At 29.0% G+C, this 25,589-nt stretch overlaps 2 protein-coding genes across 2 annotated transcripts; one reads left to right on the top strand and one right to left on the bottom strand.

The window, feature by feature from the left end:
• Positions 1-3,671: 3,671 nt before the first annotated feature.
• Positions 3,672-5,981, bottom strand: LOC129985084 (uncharacterized). Its single transcript, XM_056094999.1, has 3 exons — positions 4,798-5,981; positions 4,427-4,587; positions 3,672-3,865 (listed from the first exon to the last, which is right to left on the bottom strand). The coding sequence occupies exons 1-3, from the start codon at positions 5,979-5,981 to the stop codon at positions 3,672-3,674; spliced, it is 1,539 nt and encodes a 512-aa protein (XP_055950974.1).
• A 4,666-nt stretch (positions 5,982-10,647) lies between these two features.
• Positions 10,648-25,548, top strand: LOC129984340 (uncharacterized). Its single transcript, XM_056094203.1, has 4 exons — positions 10,648-10,872; positions 17,954-18,248; positions 19,927-20,372; positions 25,279-25,548. The coding sequence occupies exons 1-4, from the start codon at positions 10,793-10,795 to the stop codon at positions 25,478-25,480; spliced, it is 1,023 nt and encodes a 340-aa protein (XP_055950178.1). The 5' UTR covers positions 10,648-10,792; the 3' UTR covers positions 25,481-25,548.
• The last annotated feature ends 41 nt before the right edge of the window (positions 25,549-25,589 follow it).

The raw sequence follows: 25,589 nt of genomic DNA, 5'->3' as shown, positions 1-25,589 counted from the left end.
GTATATCTCTAAGTTTCTGTTAGCTCACGTAGAATTTATGCTTTAAATTAAAGTGGAAAGGATGAATCTGCAATTAATATAATAATATTTTTTACTGAAACGAAGTATTTTTTTATAATATGATTACTGAAAACAGAGTCACTGAGCGTTTAAATTTTATGGGCACTAAAGAATATATATCTTAATTTATGTAATATCTCAAGAATTTGTCAACAAAATTTTCTCAGATTCATCATGAGTAGATCGATTAATTAACAATGTTTAATTTTAAATGCATCAAACACTAAGAAAATAAACAGAATCGTTTAAAATAATCGATCGAAAACAGGTTAAAATAAACTACTTAAAAAGCGATATACTTAAAACTATAAGCATATACAAAAAATATATAACTAACATAAATACAATTTAATTACAAAAGCACACAACTAACCTAAAAATAATTTAAATCAAGTCCGAATCCGTTGTCAACAATCAGAACACAATGCGCATGCGAGAATTTTCAACGCCAGTTACGGTAACGCAAATGCGTGAATTTTTCTACGCCAGTTGGGGTAACACTATGCAGATTAGAAATTTTTAATTCCCTTTATTCTGTTTTATTTTAATTCTAAAGTACTTCAGAATAAATCTGAAAGATCTATAAATTAATAATGTTTAATTTTAAATGCATCAAACATTAAGAAAATAAACAGAATCGTTTGAAATAAGTGACCGAAAAATGTTAACCCTAGCTTCATTAGTGTGGGGGAAAAAACTGAAGCCTTACTCATTTGACGGTGGGAAAATGAAAAGATTTTTTGACGGGAAAGTTAGTTTCTAATTAAAAATTCAAAAAAAGGGCCCCCAGGTGCACATTCCCGACCTCCAAGGTATGCATGTACCAAATTAGGTAGCTGTAGGTCAGACGGTCTGCCCTGTAGAGTGCCAACACACACACACACATTGAGCTTTATATAAGTGTAGATAGATAGATTTTCAACACTCGTCTGAAACGCGATAAGGTTCATCAGCATTTTTCTCACGAAAGCTTCGTTTCATTATCAGGGAGAACGAAGATGTTGTGAGTGAGATTACAGCTCATTGGGGCCACAGGCTCCACCATCTGTAAATCTTGAAAAATCGAAACTTTGGAATTGATGAAAATTATGCTTGATGCTTCAAAAATGCAACTTTGTAGGATGGACATCAACTAGATTAGTTCCACGTAATATTATGAAGCTGGTAGAGAGATGGGTTGCAGAGTTCAGGGAGCTGTCAAAAGCCAATCGGGAGAGAGTTGCTGAGGTCTACCTATCAGGACTAATCAGGAGGCGGTAGAGTAAGCGTGGGAGAGGCAAGATGACTTAGCTGGAGATAGTATCAGGGACTTCAAGTATCATTCGCACTCTGACAGTGATTGATTGCCAAATAGCATTGTAAAATCGCCAAATCTTACACGCAAAGATAAAAGTTATAATTTAATTATATTATAACCTTTTTAAAGCTTGAGCGCAAATGATATTATAATGAGTTAGCCCAACTACGACTGAGTGCATCGGACACACAACCGTATTGACTACTATACTGACATTTCATAACTACAAGGAAAACTAAATATTACTTATTTTATTTCCATTCGAACTGTAAACCTAACCCTGAATAAAGAACAAGCGTAATGAGTCTAAATATAAAAGTTATACAGAAATTTCACTCTAAAAAGAAGCTTAATATCAAATTTTCTCATTTGAAAAAAGAAAAATAATCAAAAGATGATTACAAGGTCAGGAATTTCGAATATAAATGAATAATTAAAAATATAATACTAAATATTAACAGCTTAATTGGGGATTCGAGCACACTAACGTCAACGCATGCGTCATTCCCTTGTTGTGACTTCTATACTGACAGTTCATCAGCTTCAAAGCTAACTATAGCTCCTTTTGTAATATCATTACAATAAAGAATGTAAACCGAATCTTGAAGAAAGATGAAATGTAAGCCTATGGCAAGAATAACAATTCAAAAAGTAAAGGATATACAAAGATTCATTCCCAAAGAAAGCTCATTATTAAAATTTCACACTGGAAAAATAAAATTATCAAAGAAAAATTTCAAAATGTTAGAAATTTTGATTGAAATTTTAAATATACATGAAAAAAGTTTTTAAAAAATTAACAGCTTAATTCCGGATTCGAACTGACAATGTACGCGTCTTAAACTGCAACGTACGCATTTTAAAAGTAAATAAATCATCGGTGGATATTAAAATGTAACAACGAAATTAGAACCGGTAGAAATCGCTTCACTAACTGAAGACAAGGCCGGCCGTCTGGAGAGGTGCGGCCGATGCTATGCACCGGGACCCCGCGAATGACGGACCCCCTAGATGCTCAAGAACTAAAGCAATATTCTGAAGAATAATAGCGGAATGGAAAGGAAAAAAATTCAACTTGAAAAATTGACGGTTTGGAAGTATATGACGTTTACAGATATATTATAGTCTAGAACAAGTGTGCAATATATTATAAACTTGAGGTAAGTATATTTACGGTCATTTACCTCACCGTAAGTTAGATTGCATATAGTATTAGTCCATGCTATTCCTTTTGGCTTAAAAAAAAAGCAGGAAAGAAAAAACGAAGAAAAAGTAAATTCAAGAAGTCACAAGTAGGCCTGTTTTCTTGTCTACAAAGCAATTCAAGCAATGAGATTTCTTTGACTTCAACTGAAGAAAAAAGGCAAGCACGAAATACAAAATTTTGCAACTGAAATGTAAAAACTGTTATTTCGCCAGTTCTACGCACACATTTAATGTAATTCACAACACAAATCAGATGGCAGAGACTTTAGAACAACTCCATTTTATTCGCGTGCTTTCCACACACACACTCTCTCTCTCAGCCACTCCCGCGTTACAGAATTATTTTCGCTTCACTTTGGGGGCGCCACCATACAATCATTTCACAACATCGAACATCCACCCCCGGGTTCAATGATACATTCAAAAACTTAAAAGTAAACAACAATACAAATGAACACTTAATACAATAAACAGCGTACAACATTGCAAAAACAAGAAATACTCAATTTATCAAATATACACAGTTGAATTCACACAAAAGGTAACAAGTATAATACTCAAAAACAACCAGTGATCATAACACAAAGAGAAATTTTCGCACAAATTACTCATTTGGGATGGGTAAAATACAAATTTTAGTAATAGGACGTTTAAAAACTCCATTTTTAGTTTTCACTAACACTACTCTGATTTTATTATCTTTACCATAATACACTTCAAGAATTCGACTTAGAGGCCAGTTACACATAGACGAATTTTCTTCTTTCAAAATTACCATATCATTTATTTTTACATTATTTTTCTCAAAAAACCATTTATTTCGATTTTGAAGTGTACTTAGGTAGTTATTTGACCAACGTTTCCAAATCTGTTGTACAATTTTTGTTACTTTTTGCCATACCTTTAACCTGTTATCAGGCAGTTCAGTTAAACTCGGTTCAACAATTGCTGAAATCGGACGACCATCAAGGAAATGACCAGGAGTCAAAACATCAAAACCGTTAGGGTCACATGATAAAGGGTAGAGGGGACGTGAGTTGAGAATTCCCTCAATCTGGTTAAGAATCGTTAAAAATTCTTCATAAGTGAATTTTAAATTACCCGAAATTCACTTTATATGATATTTGACGGCCTTGACTCCAGCCTCCCAGAGGCCTCCATGATTTGGTGTTCTTGGTGGAATGAAACTCCACTCAACACGTTCATCATACAAAAATTTACTCATATTATTGTTACTATTACTCAGAATTTTTATCAGTCTCTTTAACTCTAATTGTGTGCCTACAAAGTTGGAAGCATTGTCTGAAAATATACGTTCAGATTTTCCTCTTCTACTAAAAAATCGTTTTAAAGCCGCAATGAAGGCTTCGCTAGTTAGATCTGAAACTAATTCAAGGTGACATGCTTTTGTGACCATGCACACGAAAACACACACGTAAATTTTATTGAAAACACCTTTTCTCTGATTAGGACATTTAATCCAGAAATGCCCACAGAAATCTACTCCCACTTTGTTAAAAGGAAAATTTTGAGAAATTCTCTCGGTTGGCAATTGACCCATAATTTGTGAACAAGTAACGGGTTTTGCTTTAAAACAAATTGTACAGTTATTAACTAATTTCCTGCACATATTACGACCATTTAAGGGCCAGAATCTCTGTCTAACAATAGACAATAAAGTTTGTGGACCTACATGCAATTGCCTCTTGTGAGTCAATTCAAGAATCAAATTAGTTAACTTGTGATTCTTAGGAAGAATTATTTAGTGTTTTTTGTCATAATTTAAATTACTATGTGCCAGTCTACCTCCTACTCTTAGTACCTTTTCAGAGTCTAGAAATGGAGAGAGATTTTTTATCTTACTTTGAGGGCTAACCATACCCTTAGTGGACAAGTCCTTTAATTTTGATTCAAATTCTACCTGTTGCACCAACTTCACAAGCGCAGTTTCCGCTCGTTGGACTTCGGATATCTTCAATGGTCCAATTTGTTTGTTAAATGGTTGCTTACAATTATCGATGAACCTGTAAATATAACTAAGAACACATAAAAATTTTTGGAAATTATTAGATACAGAAAGAATTTTGTTCAAAAAACTATTGTCCAAAGTCACAGCCAAAGTTTTTCTCTCAGACGATTTTAGTTCTTCCTGACACACACTGTCTTCACTAAGTATCACATCATCATTTTTAGGGACAATGTTTTCTTCATGTAGGAAACTCAGTCCATTCTACCACTTCTCACAGTTCAACAGTGAGTCGGCGCTGATGCCTCTCGTAAGAAGATCAGATGGATTGTCCTTTCCAGGACAATGGTGCCACGTATCTTTATTTGTCAAGGATTGTATTTCCTTCACACGGTTGGCGACAAAGACTTTCCATCTGCTGCTGGAACCTTGAATCCAACTCAAGGCTATAGTGGAATCTGCCCAAAAGTGGTTGGTTGCTGGTATTTTCTCACTGAGGACTCTTGATACTTCTTTTGCCAATCTCGCAGCAAGTAACGCACCCATTAATTCCAAACGTGGAAGGGATAATGGCTTTAGAGGAGCCACACGGCATTTTGAAGCTAAAAGATACACACAAATTTTGTTAGGAGTTTTCAGTCTTAAATATGAGACAGCTCCATACGGTTTAATGCTAGAATCGGAAAATGTGTGTATTTCACACTCTGGGGGATTCTCACTATCACACTCGAGGACATATCTAGGAATCTGAAGTTTACCTAAGAAAGACGCTTCTGAACACCACTGTTCAAAATTCTCATTAACATCTGGCAGTAACTCTTCGTCCCAGTCTGTTTTACTTTGCCAGATTTCTTGAAATAAGATTTTAAATCTTATAGTGAAGGGGGATACAAATCTCATTGGATCAAATATTCTGCCTGCGGCCATCAACAAGAATCGTTTAGTATTTTTCTTTTTCAGAAGGAAGTCCAATAGACCTTTTAAATTAAGACTAACATAGCCATTTTGAGGACTCCACGAAAGTCCCAAAACACGATGTGGTTGGTTCACGAAATCGTTAATATTTAAATGGTCGAAATGTTCTGTCTGCCATTGTTTCCTTAAATCACAGTCATTTGAAATCCACTTCCGCAAATTTATCCCTGCATCATCCATGATTTTTGCTGCTGTGTTTGACAAGTCACATGCTGGTGATACGTCGTCTTCACCAGTGACGAGATCGTCCACGTAAAAACAACTATCGAGTGTCCGCACAGTAACGGGATATTGTTCCTTATATTTCTCAATATGGGTTTTTATAGTTGCGGCCAATAGAAATGGAGACGAGTTCACACCAAAAAGAACTCGATTGAATCTATACACTTGAACATCGTTTTCACTGTTAGCCACAAGAAACCTAACCGCGTCTTTATCTTTTGGAGTCAAAGAAATCTGGAGAAAGGCTTTTTCCATATCAGCTAAAATGGCTATTTTGTTCAAGCGAAAGGATATCAACAAATCAAAAATGTTTGGATTTAAATTAACTCCTTGATGTAAACAATCGTTCAGCGATAATTGTCCTATTTCATGTGCACTAGCATCAAAAACTATACGTAATTTTGTTGTTAGAGATTCATTTTTTATTATCACTTGGTGAGGAAGATAAAACACTGGGTTATTTGTTGAAGCAAACGGATTTGTTACCCTCTCAATTATCCCCTCATTTAGGTAACCCTTTAAAACTTTACAATACTCAGATTACAACACCTTATTATTTTGCATTTTTCTCATAAGACTGCTGAGTCGTCTTTTTGCTAAATCAAAATTATCGCTCAACTCATTACTATCTCTTTTCCACGGGAGTCCCACCTCATACCTACCATTTTTAAAACATATATTTTCCTTAAACAATTCTAAATTCATGTCCTTCTCACTAGTAATACCCTCGTCCTTGACAACTATTGATTCTAACTCCCAAAAGGTCTTTAATGTTGTATTTAAATCACTATCTCGAATTAAACCACAGTGAATTTTGTTATTCACCTCCTCATCTACACTTCCGCTAGCGACATATCCGAACACTGTATTTTTCAAAAGTAGTCGAGAACCTCCTGTATAAATTTGACCTGGCCTAAGCAATTCATAAAATATTTCCACGCCTAATAAAACATCAATTTTTTCAGGAATATTAAATTTGTAGTCTGCCAGCTCAATATCGTTAGGTAAATCAATTGAAACATTAATCATTCTTGACGGAATTAAATCGGTTATTTTTTTGACAACTAGCAAATTAAGCTCTTTTTTAAAACTCATATCAAGATTATTTATGGTTGCCATAACACACTCATTAACCGTCATTGATGAACCATTTAAACAAGATACAAGTAAATTAATTTTCTCATTCCTCAACTGCAATCTATCCGCACAATCCTTCGTTATAAAATTTGACTCGCTTCCTCCGTCTAGGAGGCACCTCACTTCATGTCTCGCGCCGTATCTGTCTCGTATTAAGCATCACACGGTACTCAATAAAACTGTTTTTGTTTTGTTTTGCAAAAAACTCGTAGCCACTACTGGTGCATTTCTCTCGCTCTCAATTTAGGGGAAGGCAATATTTGCTGACCCTCCCTGACTCTGACTGACGTAAGCATGTGCATTTCTATTCAACGGCGTCGAATCATTGACTCCTGTTGCTGTCTGTGTCTGGGAGGAAGAGTTATCTCTTTTGGGATAAAGAATTAATCTATTGTGCTGTTTCCCACAAAAACAATTTTTAGCTCTACACGGCTTCTTAACGAAACAATTTGAGGAAAAACATTTATAACATAAGCAATTAGTTTTCACGAAATCTATTCTTTCGTCAACGCTAAGAGATTTGAACACAGGACACAAATACAGCGGGTGGGATTCCTTTGTTTTACAACTATTTACAATGCATTTCGCATTTTTAACGGAAGACAGATAAACACTTGAAGTATTTTTTGACCCACGACTATTATTTTGATTACTGACATCATAACGCCACGGTTCATATTTAGATTTATAATTAGGTATTAAACTTTGTTCTCCTTTAATTTTTCCCTTCGACGATATGAAAATATCGCATTCTCGGCCTAACTCATGTGGTTTAAACCACGTCTCTCCTTGTTTTACGCCAATATGAGTAGTTAATTCTCTATCCAACGTCTCGATTATTTTATCTGACACTATTAATTCACAAATTGATTTTAAGTCTTTTACCTCCAGTAACTGACAATAGTATTCAAAGGTTGCACTCAATCTAGATGCGAACTGCACATAACTTTCATTGGGTAACCTTTGCGCCTTTTTAAAGTGATTTAGACATTCTTGGGGTGTTGGTTGAAACTCCTTTAACACTATGGCTTTAAGTTTATCATAATTACTCAAATCTTCTTCTCGAAGATAAACCATTAAATTACACGCTTTCTCTCCAAGGATATTTAAAAGAATTTCGGGTTTTAATTTCTCGGGAACATCTTTGGTTTTAAATGCCTTCTCAATCGACTGAAAAAATAAATTAAATGACTCGGCTCTCTGAGGAAGCGGAATAGTTAGAGTTTTAATACTCTTAATCAAACTCTATACATTACACTCTGTTCCGATTGTTTTAATGTCATTTTGTGATGGCTCACTCTCTCGAGATTGTTCACGCAATTTTGCAATTTCTAATTCCCTTTTTAACTGGGATAGTTTAATTCTCTCAAATTCTAGTCGATTTTCGTTTTCTAATTTTTCCTGCTCAAGTCGATTTTCGTTTTCTAATTTTTCCCGCTCAAGTTTATCTTTTCTCTCGTTTATTTCCTCAAGTACACAGTCAACAATAGTTTGATACGATTCTTTATCTGTTTTATAAATCTTACTCTCCTGTATTAACTCTCTTAAATCTAGAACTTTAGCATATCAGGTATAGGTAATTTTAACTCCTCGGCAATAGCCTTTAACTCCTCTTTTTTAAACTTAGTAATACTCATTTTCACAAAAATTAACTCAATCACAAATGAAATTAATAAAACACAAATTAATTACGTCTTAAAACACTAGATATAACAATATCAATATCATAAAATTTGAATAACTAACCTCTCACCAAGTAACAATAACAACTGAATCTCCGTGAAACCCAAACTTGAACTCTGAACAACACAAGACTATCGCTTTCGTTTTCAATTAATTTTCAATGCACTATTTTCAAAATTTTTGTTCTTCGGTCCCAGCCACCTCTGGGTCGACGGACCATATTATTTCGCCAGTTCTACGCACACATTTAATGTAATTCACAACACAAATCAGATGGCAGAGACTTTAGAACAACTCTATTTTATTCGCGTGCTTTCCACACCCTCTCTCTCTCTCAGCCACTCTCGCGTTACAGAATTATTTTCGCTTCACTTTGGGGCGCCACCATACAATCATTTCACAACATCGAACATCTGTTAAATTCATTGAAGAGCTGCATGTTTATACAAATAAGATTGAATAAAAATATAACGATGAAAATGATAGTAACAAATATTATGAAGTCAGTATAAGTGATCCAGGTTTATCGCCAAATATTATAAATGATCTTAGAATGTTTTGTGTTAAAACTGGATCTCTACAACGCGAGTTTTTGCTAAGAACGTTGAAAATAATAATTTTCACTATGTACTATTTTCTAAAAAAATGTCAAATAGGGAAACCCAGCTTCGCAGTTGGTTAATATATTCAAAAACACAAGACTCGGTATTTTGTATTGTACACTATTTTCCAAAAGAAGAGGAACTGGATATTCTACACGATTTATAGGTAGCTATAATAACTAGAAAAAGCTGTCAACTGTTATTCAAGATCATTTAGGGAGATCTAAAACATGCAGATTCTACAAAATAAGTTAAAAATAAGTTTTATAAGGATTTAATCTTTATATCTCTCATGGTTTAGCTTAATTTAACAAAATAAACAAACAAACATAAAAAAGGCTTTAAATTCAAATTTAAATGGACATCAATAATGTTTAGTTCTTTCAACATCATAAGACAGATAACAACTTCAGGAGAAGAGTGTGCACTTTTGTCTAGTGGCTTTGTTACTCGGCTATGAACCCTAACGTTGCGAATTCGAATCTCACACTTGCACATTTGTATATATATTCCCCAAGCTGATACTTGAAATGAGCTAATGTATTTTTTACGTTAAAGTGGTTCAAATAAGTAGCATTTTTTTTGCAAGATAAATTGATAAAATAAATAAGATAAACAGCTTTTCTAAAATAAATAAGATAGGAATCATATTAATAATTTTAAAAATAATCGCTGGTTAATTCTCAGGAAAAAAAACATATTTTCTATAAGAAAACGTTGATAATTATTGATATTCCTTCAAATCTGAAATATATTACCTCCTTTTCTAGCTTATTTACTGTCAGATTTAATTATGCCTAATCCAATGTACCTGCAATCGACATGTAAATGCAACATCCATACGTACTATATTAAAACGCTTAGTTCTCCAATACAGTATCGTGGGCTAAAGTGTTATTCGTAGATAATGAAGTGCAAAAATGACTAAATGAGCTAAAGAAAACCTCACTTAGCCTAATTGGGGTACGGAGCAAAAACTTCTTTGGGGGGCCCCCCTCTGTCTTTTTGTCTTTGAAAAGCAATGTTAAAAAAGTTCATTAAAGAAGTAAACGTAAAATAAACTTTCTATTTGATTTGGGCTGCTCTCTCTCATGTGGGGGCCAGGACAACTGCCCCGTATGCCCCTGTCTTAGTCAGACTCTATAAATGGGCCAGAACACGCCGAAATAAGGTGAAAGTTTGACTAGTCTCTATGGCCATTATTAACGGAAAGGGACCTGGATCATTGAGAAAAATGTTTTTACAATGCCGCTTCATCTATCAAGAATAACAACCCATCTTTTACCGAATGGTATTGCAAGCCCTCCTAACTTGTCTTCTTTCTCATCCTTTCTGTGGACAAAATCGAGAGTAACATTCTCCACACAGTCGTTCGTGAATGGTTATAACTAGATCCAACCTTTCGTTCACGAATGAGAATAGTAGGATCCACATCCGCGAACGGAATCCGGATTTGCGAACGGAAGACAATTTCTGAAAATGGTGATCTGTTTACTTTCTTTCAATTAAATGATCCGTTCTTTCGCAAACGACTCATCTATAATTCAGAACTCGGTTTCTGTCTGGACCCTAAAACAGTCATCGTGATATCGAATTTCGTCTTCAATTTTAGCAAAATTAATACTTCGATTTTAAAATATCAAAATGATTATTCAAAGTAGTTGGAAAGTAGCAGATGATCGACCAATATCTGATGCTGTGGTATCATCTGTAGAATCAGAAAGGTAGAATTACATTTCAAGTATTTAATAAAAGTTATTTATGGCCCTTCTACTTCATCAAAGCTAGCGCAAAAATATTTTTAATTTTTTCTTGTAGTGTATTATATTTTATTTCATTCCTATATTTTCCTTTTTATCAAGGAAGCCCACAAATTAAAAGAATTTAGTTACAGTGGACAGCATATATCGTCACATGCAAATGTATTAGAGCGTAAAAAAAGGAGCTTACTGATAATCTATGTTCTTTCATGTTGCAATAGTTATTTGAAAATCCGTGAGAGTCATTTATCATGCTGAAAGACCATAGAAAGTATCAGTTTGAGTTTAAATGGAGTATTAAGATTTTATACTTATTTTGTATAAATGCCTAGTTACAAGTATCTGCTAATTTTTATCTGTAAGACTCAGTTTTTCCAATGCTAAAATAAATTATACTAATATTTTTTTTCTTTTTACAATTAACTGTACAAAAAATTCTTTAGTCTCAAATGCAAATTCTGTCTTAGCCACAGATAATTATTATTCCATCAAAATATGTCTGATTCATTTTTAAGTGGGAGGCAATATCATAAAATGTTCTCTCAGGATATAGTAGAATATCATTTGTATGTTCTTAATATATTATTCTAACATTTTCATATCTTAACTGTCAGTTAATCAACTGATTTAGTTTTTGTTTCATACATTGTTTTCATTATTAGAAAGTGATTTACAGAAAATATCTTATTTTGAGTTTCAATAAATGTGTTTATTACTGAATTATGGATTGAAGAATAAAAAACGAAAAAAATTGTTATCATCAGAAAGTATTCTGCTCTTTAGTACATTAGATTCATTGGGATTAACGGTTGCTAAAAATTTCAATTGTATATTTTGTGTAACTAAGTTATTATATTTTTAAATAACTTTTGCTAATTTTGTAATTCATACTGTTTTAGAATCCTTATGCAGTACTGTACAGTGTGCTATGCAAATTCCCAATTTTCGATCTAAATCTTCACACATTTAATTATATCATATTAAAGAGCATTAGACTATTTAAAAATAGATGCTCTTTGAAATTAAATTTTAATTGTAAGTATAATAAAATGGTAATAATTTTATTTGATAATTTTATCAATGTGTTATACATATACAACATAGAAAAATAAACTGAATTTTCATATCCTGATCATTAACAAAGGAAAAAAAATGTTGGGATGAAATATTATTAGCAGATGTAAAGATTTGAATATCATTTCAACATTGAAATATATTGTTTTAAAATAAATTATTTTTAAAAACTAATTACTAAAGAAAAAAATTACTATAATTGAAAAGGTAAGTTTTTGAATTTTAATGCAATTCAAAAATATTTTTTTTGTTGGTGTATTGTAATATATTTTTGGAAGTTATTGCAGAAAAATGGCCAGATTTCACAATTTTTAATTAATAATATGCCAAAAAAAGTTTCTTTAAGGGATACATTTCACTTCCCAAAGTATATATATGCCAAATGTGGTTTCTTTAGATCGAACACACATATCCTTCTCTATTAGTAGATATATTTATTTTGATCTTTCAAATTTAATATTTATTGCTTTAAATAATCAAGAACAACTCTTTCTTGGTTCTTTCTTTATATGATGTGAATCAAATATGATACGAAAAGATTGTCATGGTCATCTCATATCGTGTTTCAACTACTTTTTCAATTCCTAATAATCTAAATAGCAATCTGAATTTCAATATAATGACACATTTATGTACATTTTTTAATGTTTTATAACTTGTTATTTTTATGTTGACAATTTGACAATTTTTACTTTATGCCAATTAAATTTTATTTTATCTTTCACATAATTATTGTAATTTATAATGTTATAATATCAGCTTTTTTTGAAAATTATTTTTTTTTTTTGAAAAATTGAGAATTTATTTGTATGTATTATTAATTACTTAAATGCTTTGCTAATATTGAATAATTTTGCATCACATTATAAAGCTATGCTACTACTGCTTCTGAATTTTTTTTATATAATTGGTGTCAACCTATATTAATCAGTTACATTCAGAAATGGTTTTTTAATGGCAAAATTGTTTCTTAAATTATAGAGGTTTATTTTAAATTTGCCGTTATCTAAATATTTTTTTATACTCCATATATTAGGTCTTTTTTATCTACCATAATAAAAAGTGTGTGTGTGTGTGTTTTTTTTTTTTTTAAATCTGTTGAAGATCCTAGAAAATTTTGAATGATGAAAAGAAAATATATTTATTACTGCTGTGAAATTGCAGGTATACTGGAAATGTTTTGACTTATACAAAAAATAAAATGAATCAGCTTCCAGCTTAAAAAAGATATCAATAAAGTTTAATTTTGAAGCTTTTTTTTTTTGATTAAATTTATTCAAAAAGTTTTTTGTGTAAGCAGCATTCCATTGGCAAACATTACTTGTGAAAGAGCCCATTAGGATGCAATTGTTGGAGATTAATTGCTGACATTCAATCAATACAAAGATATTTCTTTTAGTTTTAGGTATTCTTGTAAAATTTTGCCTTATTTTCTATTAACATGAATTTAATTATCATTATGATATAAAAGAGGTTCAGCCTTCTTGGTAAATATTGTTTCACATCATTTGAAATTGATGGTATCATTATCTCAGTGACTATCAAAATTTACTATTATTAATTTATTATTTAAAGAGATCAGTTTAATAGAGGAGGAAATGTAGCTAATTTTTTTAGCTTTAGTGCTGCTTATAGATGTAAATAAAATCGACATCAAGGCTTAGTATTTTTTTCAAAGTCTTTGTTTGATTAGAATTGCATCATTTAACAGTTTAAAGTGGGTGGGGGGACATAATGAAGTAAGATCAGTGAAAATTAAACTGTAGATTAATATTTCAGATACTTTAGTCAGTATGAGTGAAAAAATACAAAAACTGTTATAAATGTTATAATATAGGGTACTTACGTATTATCGCAACCAGGTTGGCGCGATTTGTAAGTTTCAGTAAGAATTAGTCGCCAAATTTGTACAAGTTGATAAGAATTAGGGTCGCCAAATTTGGCCATTTATGCGAATTTTGGCCTGGTTGCGTTAATACGTAAGTACCGTCCTGGTACTGTTTGTATTTGTCTAATTTTTATTTCATTTGAAAGTTTATAATATTTAGATACTTTATCAACTATTATCTATCTGCCTTCCTTCAATCTCCATATTTGTGTAGTATCACAAAATAGAACCCTGACTTAACTCCCAGTATTAGAAATTAGATCAATTCTGCCAATTAATTTCACCTGATTATATCCTTTGTTTAACAATTGAAATGCTTTATATTTATTGTGCAATTGATATTTAAAATGATATTTTCACATGGTATGGTAAGATGTAGCTTATCAAAGTTGGTAGACTCTACTAAATTAATGCCAATAGTATTGTGGAAGAATAGCTGGTTAGTGAATGTGGCCAGTCATTTATGATTAGGAAAAAATTGAACTATATATATTTGTATAAATATTTTATAATTTTTCCTTAAAATTTTTATATAGCGCTGTAAATTTTAGAGCAGCTTCTATTTTGGTTAATTGCAATGATTTCTAAATATGGAGGATTTTTATTCAAATTTGTGTAAAGTGTTTAATAATAAGAATTTCATCTATAATTTTTCTGTCAGGCTATTATTAGTTACAGTTTTATTTATTTTCCCTTTTTGTTTTGTCACTGTTTAAAGATATTTTAAATTAATAAATAATAAATGCAAATTAATAAATAATTTTATGCAAATTTTCTTATTAAAACTAGTAGATAAAGACATGACAATGAAACCTATACTAAACTATTTATTTTGAATTAAATGTGGTCCTCAATATTTCATAACTGATATTAAAATAAAGGTACTTTTCTGTTAATCAAATGTAGATAAAAATTTCCAAATACTAGCGACATCATTAAATTTTAGCGGTAATTTGTCAAATTATAACAATAGTCTTTATAGGAATGAATGTTGGCATCAAGGCAGAATAATGCCAACATATTAATTTGGCAACTATTGAAATAAAATTTATAGCAAAATACATAATTAATCTAATAACCAGTCAAGTATGGTTAAGCTCCATAGTATTTAGAATAATGATAATATAATTCTTAGATAATACTTTATATGAAACAGTCATCCCAAAGACTCACAATTATAGCGGTGACTATGAAAAATCAGAAAGTATAGAAAAATTGATTCCTTAGTAGAATTTTCAAGGAAAATTGGCCTCAATCTTTTCACATCTAAGAATGCCTAAAGAGTCATCTTGAACCTTTTATGACAATTCCAAGTTCAAATGAACACACTAATTTCAAATATTAACACATTTTGTTCTTTTGTCTTATTTATGATATGTTTTTATTTAATTTGACTTTTTGTGACATGCTGGAGTTTTTAAATTTTATGTAGTCATATGATCTTGGAGATATGCTACTTAATATTTTCAGATATTAATTTATGTAAATAAATTTTGGTTTCATATGCATGGAGGTACATATGATTGTGACTTCAAGAAAAATTTATTTTAAAGCTCCATAGAATTTATAAGAATGAATTATGAATTGAAATTAATAAAACTTATAATAGAGATGAATATGTGTGTGTGTTAGCATTGTATAGACCAGAACTGCTTGAGCTACTATACTTGGAGACTTTGATGAATGGAACATGCACCTTGAGGCAAATGTTTTTTGGGGAAATTTTTATTAATTAAAAAATAAACAGAATATTTTTGGCATATAAATATGGGCAAAAAAAAAAATATTTCAGCACAAAACTGTTTTTTACATCATCTTAAAGTTAAAAAAAAAATTATCTTTTCAATGATACTATGTTAATAACCGATAAATTTAGTTTAAAGTTAGTTATTAACTTGACCTACAAATTAAGTTTCTATTTTTAATGAATTAAAAAAAAATATTTCTTGACAATTTATTTCTTGAAAAATAAAATTTAACCTACACAAGCACATTATGCATGCATCGTAAAAATTAGATTTTATCAACATGTTGCCATCACATTGCCAAAAACTCAAATTAAAAAATAAGTTAACTATTACTGCAAATTAAATTTATAAAATGAAATAACTATGATATTTTCTAAAAAATAAATGCAAGAAAAAGTTTTCAAAGCCTTTTATAATATCTTTATTATTAATTCAATAAATCAGTTTTATTTAAGGCAAACACGGTTTAGTATACACAGGATGTACACTCTAATTAGGGCCTAACAACAATTTTTAAACCTTTAATAATAAGTATGCATTAAAAGTGACTGATTTATGGAAATTTCAATATAACTATTCTATAAAAATAAGTTGAATTTCAGACCTTTACATCCAACTTTAAGAAAATATGCTGATCAGTACCTAGAGTTTCTCCAAAGCAGATTGTCTTAAAATAATAACTTAGAACAAAGATTTCATGAAGAAATAACTTGCATTGATAAAGTAAACAAAATTTTGAATTAAAGCTACATAATTAAGTTATGAAAATATTTGAATAGTTTTATCAGAATATTTTATTTTGATCCAGACAAAAGAATTTTTAAATTTAGTGTTATTAAAAATTTTAAAAATAGTTGAGACTTTCTTTGCATTTTTTGCTATTTTTGAAATAATATCAAACAACTTTGACTAACAAAAAAAGAAAGAAAAAAAAAGTACTCTGAAAAAAAAGGATTTCAGTTAGTAATAGTAATTATTTCCTAATAACTCAGAGTTCCTTCAAACTTTTTTCTGCATCTTTAGAAAAAAATTGAGTTTAGAGAATCAAAAGTACTCTTAATCTCCAAATTAAAAAAACATAAAATAGCAAATATAGTACATAAAAAAAATGAACAAACCCTAATTGTTTTTTAGAAAAATTAAGAATTTATAATTTTTTGTTGAAATTATTTTTATGAGCAATATTTTACAGATAGTTTAACCAAAAAAAAAAAAAATCTCTTTTATTACCATGATATCTAATAAATATGAATAAATATGAGAATAATAAAGATGAATTTGTGTGTTGGTGCTTTCCAGGCTAGACCATTTGATCTGTAACTACCAAATTTGGCACATATATACCTCAGATAGTGGAAATGTGCATCTCGAAACAATTTTTATAAAAAATTTTAATTAACTAAAAATTAATCTGGCATTAGAACTTTTGCACTTTTCCATAATAACATTTGAAAGTATTATCACACAAAAATAAGTTATATATTTATATATATTTCATACCAATTTAATAGTTATGCAAATATTTAACAAATTTTTACCATTTCTTAAATATATATATATATATATATATATATATATATATATATATGCATGATTTCTTACAGTAGATTGCGTTTAAACCATTTTCATTTTTCAACTATGTGATCCCGTTATTTTTTCCATTATTAAAAGCTAAAGAGCAAAGTTTTTGACTAGTTATTTGTGTAGTTTATGAAATGCATAAAAAAAAAGTAAAGTTTATTGAAGCAGATCAATATGTATTGGATATTTCTGAGATGTTTCCAAAACTATAGAAAATATCTTTGAGTATGTACATACGATTCCAATATTGAATTACAAAAATGAACTATTTTCTGACTGTTTTCTGTGTTCATATATATATATAATATTATAATTGGTTTCAGAAAAAGTTTTTATATTAGCTGAAGCTTAACCACTTCCATTTCAAATTAAATTTTAAATGAAATGACAGAAAATTAGGGAAAGGCTTAGTACATTGACTAGAATAGACAAGTTTTCAAAAATAGTGCAAGTTATATGACTATCAAAATTTGAAGTTTAAAAATATTTGCTGAGATAGTCATTAAGATTAAGTTACATGAAATATGTATTGGTAACTTTCAGCAATCATTAATCCCAGTGAACCAGCTAGCAGAACATAAATTGAATTAAAGAACTTTATTTAATTGCTGTTAAAGTGTGCTAAATACAGTACATAAAGAATTAATTGAAGAATTGTTAAAAATTGCTATCAAATTTGAAAGCCACTTAAGAGTGCCTTTTATTTATGTTTGTGTAAAAAAGTTAATAAAGTTTAAATAAATTTTATTTCTAGTGCTGATCTAGAAGATGAAATCATGGTTGAAAACTGTGTTTTACTAGAGGCACCAGATATTGGAGATGGCATGTATCCAACAGTACCAGCTTGTCAATTGCTAATATCATGCGAGCCGCCTCATCAGATATCTCGCATATCTGTACTATGTGAAGCTCGAGTCATTGAGATCTATGGTCATCATGGAGAGTATTTAAAAACTGTAAAAAATATTTTATTGGAAGAGGCAGAAGATATGATCGTTTTCAGAGGAGATGTGGTTCTAGATAGACCATCTTCTCTTTGTTCTATTAAGGTATTCTTATTTAAAAGTATATTATCAGTGCTTACTGAATATATTTGTATGCTTTTGCAAAAGATTAAAAATTTGATGAAATGATAAAAATGTTTTTATCTATGATTCAAAACTTAAAAAAGGCTTCATTCAGAAATTTTAATGTTGAAAAAACATGTAGTGTGGATCTAATTTAGTCTTTTTTATTATTAATTAGTCTGTTTTCTGATTAATTTCCTAAAAATTCTACATGCCTTTTTATAAACTGGGGAAGGAAAAAAAAATCCTGCTATTTTGATTTTTTCCCACCCTAAACATTTTTTTGTAATATTTTATAAAAATTTTATATATAAAAGAAAAATTTTAAACCATACATTTTATGAAATTATATGGATTGTTGGTATTGTGTATGCAATATATAATTAATAAATTTTTAGTCATTATAATGTATTAAATATTTTGTTGATTGCTATTATTCTGTTAAGAATATAACTCTAATAGATTTTTTGTTTGGTCACTTCCATTCTATACAATATAGCATCCAGTACAATCATAAGAACTAAATGAAATGTTAGGTTCAATGTTGGCTGAACAGGAAGTCAGTATTTAACTTTAGGATCTTATACCATCTTGAATGTGTTAATCTTCACCTATAAATTAAATCTACAACTATACATCTTCCCTAAATAATTGTGTCTGTACATTTAAATTATATTTTTGCTAAATTTATACATTTGGAAAATTTTATTGGATTACAATTTTTTACTCCATTGAATGGCTTCAAGTTTTTTTAATTGTTAATTGGCTACATGACAAAAAGAAAAGAAAAAAAAATATTTTGTCTATTAATAAATTCTATATTCTAATTCTATTTTTAAGTAGATTAAGAATGAATATAAACGTATAATTTAAATTAAATAACATTTTAATATATCTTTTGCTAAATTTCTTTTTGAATACTTTTTTATTTATCATCATAACTGCAGCTAAATTCTTTAAATATAGTAGATTTTTGCTGTAGGAACTTATTGTTCTTGATATGCCAGTCAAAAATGTGATGTTTTTCACTAACATTTATGGTTGAAACTAGTTGCTATCAAGCTAATAAAAAAATGCTTCATATTTCTTTGCATTATATAAGAAAGTAAGTTTTGTTTAATAATTATAATGGAAATGAAATATTGTTTAATATCCATTTGAAAACACCACCTGTACATCATTTTTAATGTAATTTCTATTCAAATCAAGGCACTTATATTTTTTTATTAGGTTTTGTCACTAATGTAGAAGCTACCCTCAGACTCGACAGGAATGATATTTTTATATTGTCAAAAATTGCATTTGTCAAATACTTCAAAATATAAAATGAACTTTACTTTTGGTGATATTTCCTGTTGTGGCATTTCTTTTAAAATGCTTTAATTTTTTTTTAATGACATGTGCATAAAGCCACAACAGGAAATGAAATACTGCTCCCATCTATTTCTTGCATATTTATAAATGGTTATTGCTTTCTGAACTGTCTATTAAAATTTAGCTAGTACAAAAGAAAAAAAGTTATGGAAATATTAAATTATTTTATTTAATTTTATTTTAATAAATTTTGTTTAAATTATTATTTTTTTTCTTTAATTAATACCTATTACTTTGACTTAATATATCCTTCTTGTTAATATATTTTGTCTCTTTATTTGTTTAGTTCCTATTACTTAGGAGTCCAAATGAAATGTGGCTGTATGGCATGAAAATTCAAACAGCTAAAGTAATATCTGAAATGCAGAATCAAATGACAATACCTTTAGCATCAGTTGAACAACGATTAACTCAGATGGGACTTGTCTTAAGTGATAAAGCAGAAGCATTTAAACAACTTGTTCAAAATTGCCAAAAATCTCCTATTGGTGATCAAGATATTAGTGATATGATAGCTAATTTAGCAATGCAAAATCTTGTCAAGAATAAATCTCCATCTCCTGAAAAAAATCTTCAGATTTCAAACCTCATGAATAGTGTGGCAGAACAACTAGAGAAAAGAGACAGTCAAAATAATCTGCAAGACTTAACAGAAGTTAAAAATAATAATTATGAATCTTCAAAGAAGCTTATTTCTACAGCTGTATCGACTTCACCAGTGATGTTTGAAAGGTAAAGTATTTTTAATTGAGTCTACTCTTCTTTTAAGGTTAATAGTGTTGACCAGATGTTTTTTTTTGTTGTTGTTGTTGTTAAATAAACTACAGCTAAACTTGATTTTTAAGTTAGATTTTAAATTAAGCTGACTTACTCCATAAAAAGCAAAGGCTAGTTTTAATTTTGTATGAAGTAGCATGCAAAAAATTTGTCTATCAGATTCAAGAATTTGTCTTTTAAAAACGATTATATTTATGTTAGTTATAATTCATCACATTAATAACTGCTATAAAATATATCATTGTAATTAAAAACAAGTAGTTATCTTTGTGATATCTGAAAATATTGTTCTTGAATTCTTATAAAAGATTCATAGATTTGTAAATTCGTACATTTTAAAATACTTTCATTATTTATCAAGTATATCTTGATTTAAAAAATATTTGCACATAGCTTTATACCAGGTATCTTGTATTTATGTACAGATTATACTTTCAAATTATTTTATATCTCCATGTTAAAATAATTTTGCCCCAAAGTTTCTTTAGAATCTCAAAAGAAAGAAAAAGAAATCTTTGCTTACCTAGTAAAAATACCTAGTAAGACTAATTCTCTAATAATAACAGAAAGAAATAATATCTCAGTTTTATATTACTGTTAGATGGCCTGTTCATTTGAACATTCTGATTAAAAAGCATTTATATATGTAATTCATTAACCTTATAAAAATCTTAACATAAAAAAAAATCATTATTTCAAGTATGTTTACAATAAATAATTATTGCATAATTATTCCCTGCAATTTAATTTCAAATTCTTGTTTCCCTTGCTTAATAATAAAAACTTGCAGATTAAAATTGTAATTTGCATCTTCTTTAAAGTATAAAAATCGGTTGAAGTATTTTATGCATCAAAGGCTGTGAAATTAATTAAAATACATTTTTATGCTTATATATTTTAATTGCTGTCATTATTTGTAGATGTTCTATGCATTTGAATTTCTTTTAAATGTTAGGTTGCTGAGAAACATTTTGTTCATAAGTTAGCTTAAATGAATGCCTTGTACTGCTGCCATATAATATTGTATAGATGTTTTTTCTCCCTATTTTATTCAGCTTGAAAAAAATTGGATCCACAATTTTGCAACTCTATTTTTAAAACTCTTCTTTTTAGTCTACAGACATCTCTTATTTAGTCACATCTGTATGTGTTGATTCTAAGACTGAATTTATTAATCAATGTAACTGTGAAAAGCAGCTTTTATTTATTTGGACAGTTGCATTTTATTTCAAATTGAATGGATTCTATAGTTCTTTTTTGCTTTGTCTAACAAATCAATTTGTATTCACAAAATCGTACGTGATTTTCAAATAACATATATCATCCATTCTGAGATATTTTTAAAAAATACGAATGTATTTTATTTCAATTTATTTTAATCTTTGTGTTTTTAACACAATTAATTTAAATATATGCTTTTAAGTTAAATACTAACAGATAGCAAATTAAAGAGTTGAAATACCAGAAAAATTTTCAAGTTATTTAGAACAAAATATATATATAAAAAAGAAATTTAAAATGGTTTTATAATTATTTGTAATCTTTTTTATGTAGCTTTGCATTTAAAAAGTTTTATTATGTGCACATAAAATGTGTTGAATTTTTAAAATTTACAGCTGGAAAATTTTCAAATGCATGCAAATTTTCAACTTTTCTTATTATTTACAATCTGTGATTTTTATGTATTATTACTGCTAATAATACAGGCCAAATGTATTTTCTTGTTGATCTTTTAACTGGTTTTATGTGCATTTCATGTGCTGAAAAGAAATAATTCTGCCCTGTTAAGCTCTCTGTCTTAATACAGGAATATGTTAGATGTTAAAAAGGCCCTAAATATTAAAATTATTTTAGGGGCCTTTAAAAAAAATGAATGTTTTTTGTTTCAAGACCTTTTTTTTTCTTGAGGCCTTGAATCGCCCTCCCCTTCCTCCACAAACGCATGCACACACACACACACACACACACACACAGCATGAAAATTACAAAAGTGGAAACTGGATTTTATCTACTATGCAGAATCGAAAATTTTTAAAGTAAATCATAACTTTCATAAAATTTGCAATGATTGTAGAATATGCAGAAAATAGTGAATTTGTCTAATAATAAAATTAGAGAACAGTAGAATGAATGCTCTAAGGTCATGACAAAACACAGGCTCATTCATGGCTTTGGAATGAATGTTTATTGGCAAACTTTGGAAATCATAAATATTTTTTATAAATTAACAAAATTTTATTCTGGAAACAACTCAGTTCTTTTCCCTCTTGGAGAAGAACATTGGAGACAAGATGTTAAGACATTTAATATTTCTGAAATAGATTTCATATTTCTGAAAAGGTATTTTTGATAAAAATTGCCATGCAAACATTTATTTTGAAAAGGCTAAAAAATATCTTAGAAAAATTGCCAGATAGTTTTAGAATAATTAGGTAATTGCATTGTATTGATCTACAAAAATTGGTCACAGACACTTATGACTGTTATAACAAATTGAAAAAGGTATTGTCTCATTTACTGAAAATGCAGTATGTAAAGGAAAATGAATGCGATTATATATTAATTGAATTGAATTCTTTTCTAAATAAAATGGGAAAAAAGTCTTCAAAATTTCTGAGATGTGATCCATCTGAAACAGTTAGTGTTGACTTATTTTTTTGTATTAGTATTTAGGGAGAGTTAAAAATTCTAACAAATTGTGGAAAATAATGAAAACACTTTTAATGCTTTATCATGGCCAAGTTGATATTGAAAATGACTTTTCTTGTAATGAAAAACTCATCATTGAAAGCTTAAAAGAATAATCTGTTATAGATTGATGAAATATGAATGATTATTTGAAATGTTCTAAAAATTCAAATTGCCTTGAAATCATGAGGAAACTAAGATTATGTGTAGCAGAGGCAAAACAAAAATATTTGGTTTACCTTGAAGATCAAAAGATATAAGAAAAAGAAATTTAACTCAGAGAAAGCACTTTTTAATTATTTAAATGAATTAAAAAATAAGAAAAGATATGTACAAATTACAGTTAACAAATCAGGAAAAGATCTAAAAAATTTGCAAAAAAAAAAAAAAAAAAAACTGAGTTGACAAATGATATAAAATAGGTCTATCAATCAAATAATTTTTGCTGAAAAAAATCAGAGGTTAAAAAGTATTGAGAAAAAGTTAAATACAATGCTTAAAGAGTTAAAAAGAACATTATTATTATTATTATTTAATCTTTTGTAATGGTGTTTTCTGTATTTGGTGTATTTCTGTAAATTCAAACATAAAAATTTTTCTAACTCTTGAAAAAAGAAGTTGCAATTTTTGGGCTTTTCATGTTTATATAAACAGTACAATTTGATGAAAACATGAATAATGTTCATTTTTTTGAAACATTATTCATAGTCAATAAATTTTCAAAATGTTTATATGTTCTTTTTATAATTTAATTTTTAAAAAAATTATTTAATTATTTATAAAAACAGATTCAAAATGTTATTGTAATCTAGATGGAAATTGCATGCACAACTCTATTTATAACACACTTAATTTGTTAATAATGTATTAAACCATTATTTTCTATATTGTCTTTTAAATATAGAAAACCCATAAAAGGCTTTAAATTTTTATGTAGGAAAAAAATGGTACCTTGTTATATTTTGGTGAAATTGTTCATTTTATTCTTTTTTAACATTGTCATATTTTGTGAGAAATGGTTTAAATATAATGCAGGTAATTAAGCTTTATACTCATAATATAGCTAAGATCTCTGATAAGTTAAATATGCTTTGAGTAAAACCTGCATAGCCTTCAAACCTGTGTTTGCATAGGAAGTTCTTAACAACAAGGACAAGTATAATCTGTGCTTTCTCCTCTGATTGTTTGAGTTATCTAATTGAAAGACCATCAAAAATTCTACCTTTAAATTTTTCTGTATTTATTAGAGGTGTTTTTTGTACTATAAATGCAAAGCAAGTGTTATCCTGATTAAGAGCTTGTGTGAGCTGTTTCATTAATTCTAGCATTCTATGCACAAGAGATCTATCATGCAATGGCAGAATGGGTTCTATCAAGATAATTATGTCACACAATGGTAGAGTTTGACAATAGAGATCATATTTACAAAATTGCTTTGAGATCCCTCTTCCAAGTCATTATCATAAATAATCTGATAGCTTAGTATTGTGATGCGTTCAAATAGTTAGTCATCCTCAAGGTACATACTTTTAGCATCTACCTTGAGTTTTAAAGACTTGTCACCATTGAGCATTAAAGCCATTTCTCTTTTGTTTAAGATTTCACAAATGGCATTTCTTTTACCTCTAACCATGCTTTCAATTGTAGTCCACACCTTCTTTATTCAATGGTATTGTTTGACTCTGTTATCCTATAGACATAAAAAAAGCAAGGCTATTTCATTTAGTTCCCTTATTGACAAAGAAAATATGTCCACATAAATTACTTATTAACATTCTTTCTTTACTTTTGATTTCATCTGTTCAAAGAATATCTTTAAAATTATAAATATTTCATAATTTAGCTACACTGTATCTCAAAAAGAAGAGCTGATAAGGAAAATTTGTTTTCATATTTGAAATTAACATACTAAATATAGTAAAAGTGTTGATAAATAAAATTTACTCAAGCTCCAAGAATCAAACATTTTTGCTGGTGTATTAATAGTAATATTGATATTTTGATTCAGGGACTTCACCCTCCCTCTCAATAAAATTGTGAATTTTTGTATAAAAAAATAATTGTAATTTGTGTATTATTTTAAAATCCTATAACCATGTTGGTAGAATTTACTTATTTAAATTATTATGGTAGTCCCTCATCTTGATTTCTTACTTTTATTTGTATATTTCAGAGTATCTGTATCTGTCCAAACAGAAGAGGAATACATTAATTTAGAAACAAAACTCAAGGATTTTGTTACTGAGCAGATACAGGAAAGTAACAAAAATATTTGGGAGAAAATTGACAAAAAATTTCAAGAAATGGAAGCAAAAATTGTTTGTAAACTTGAAGAAATCGAATCATTTGTGAAACCCCAAGGAATACAAAATTAGAATCTTTATGTTGTGAAAAATATTTATTGTTTTTATGGATTGTTATAATAAAATTATTGTTGGATGTAGCTTTTTATTGATGGAAATAGATTTAAACTTCGGGACACAG

The sequence above is a fragment of the Argiope bruennichi genome, chromosome 9 (assembly GCF_947563725.1).
Source record: "Argiope bruennichi chromosome 9, qqArgBrue1.1, whole genome shotgun sequence".
NCBI lineage: Eukaryota > Metazoa > Arthropoda > Arachnida > Araneae > Araneidae > Argiope > Argiope bruennichi.
Note: the sequence above shows the minus strand (reverse complement) of the source record. Positions and strands in the feature narration are given on the sequence as shown.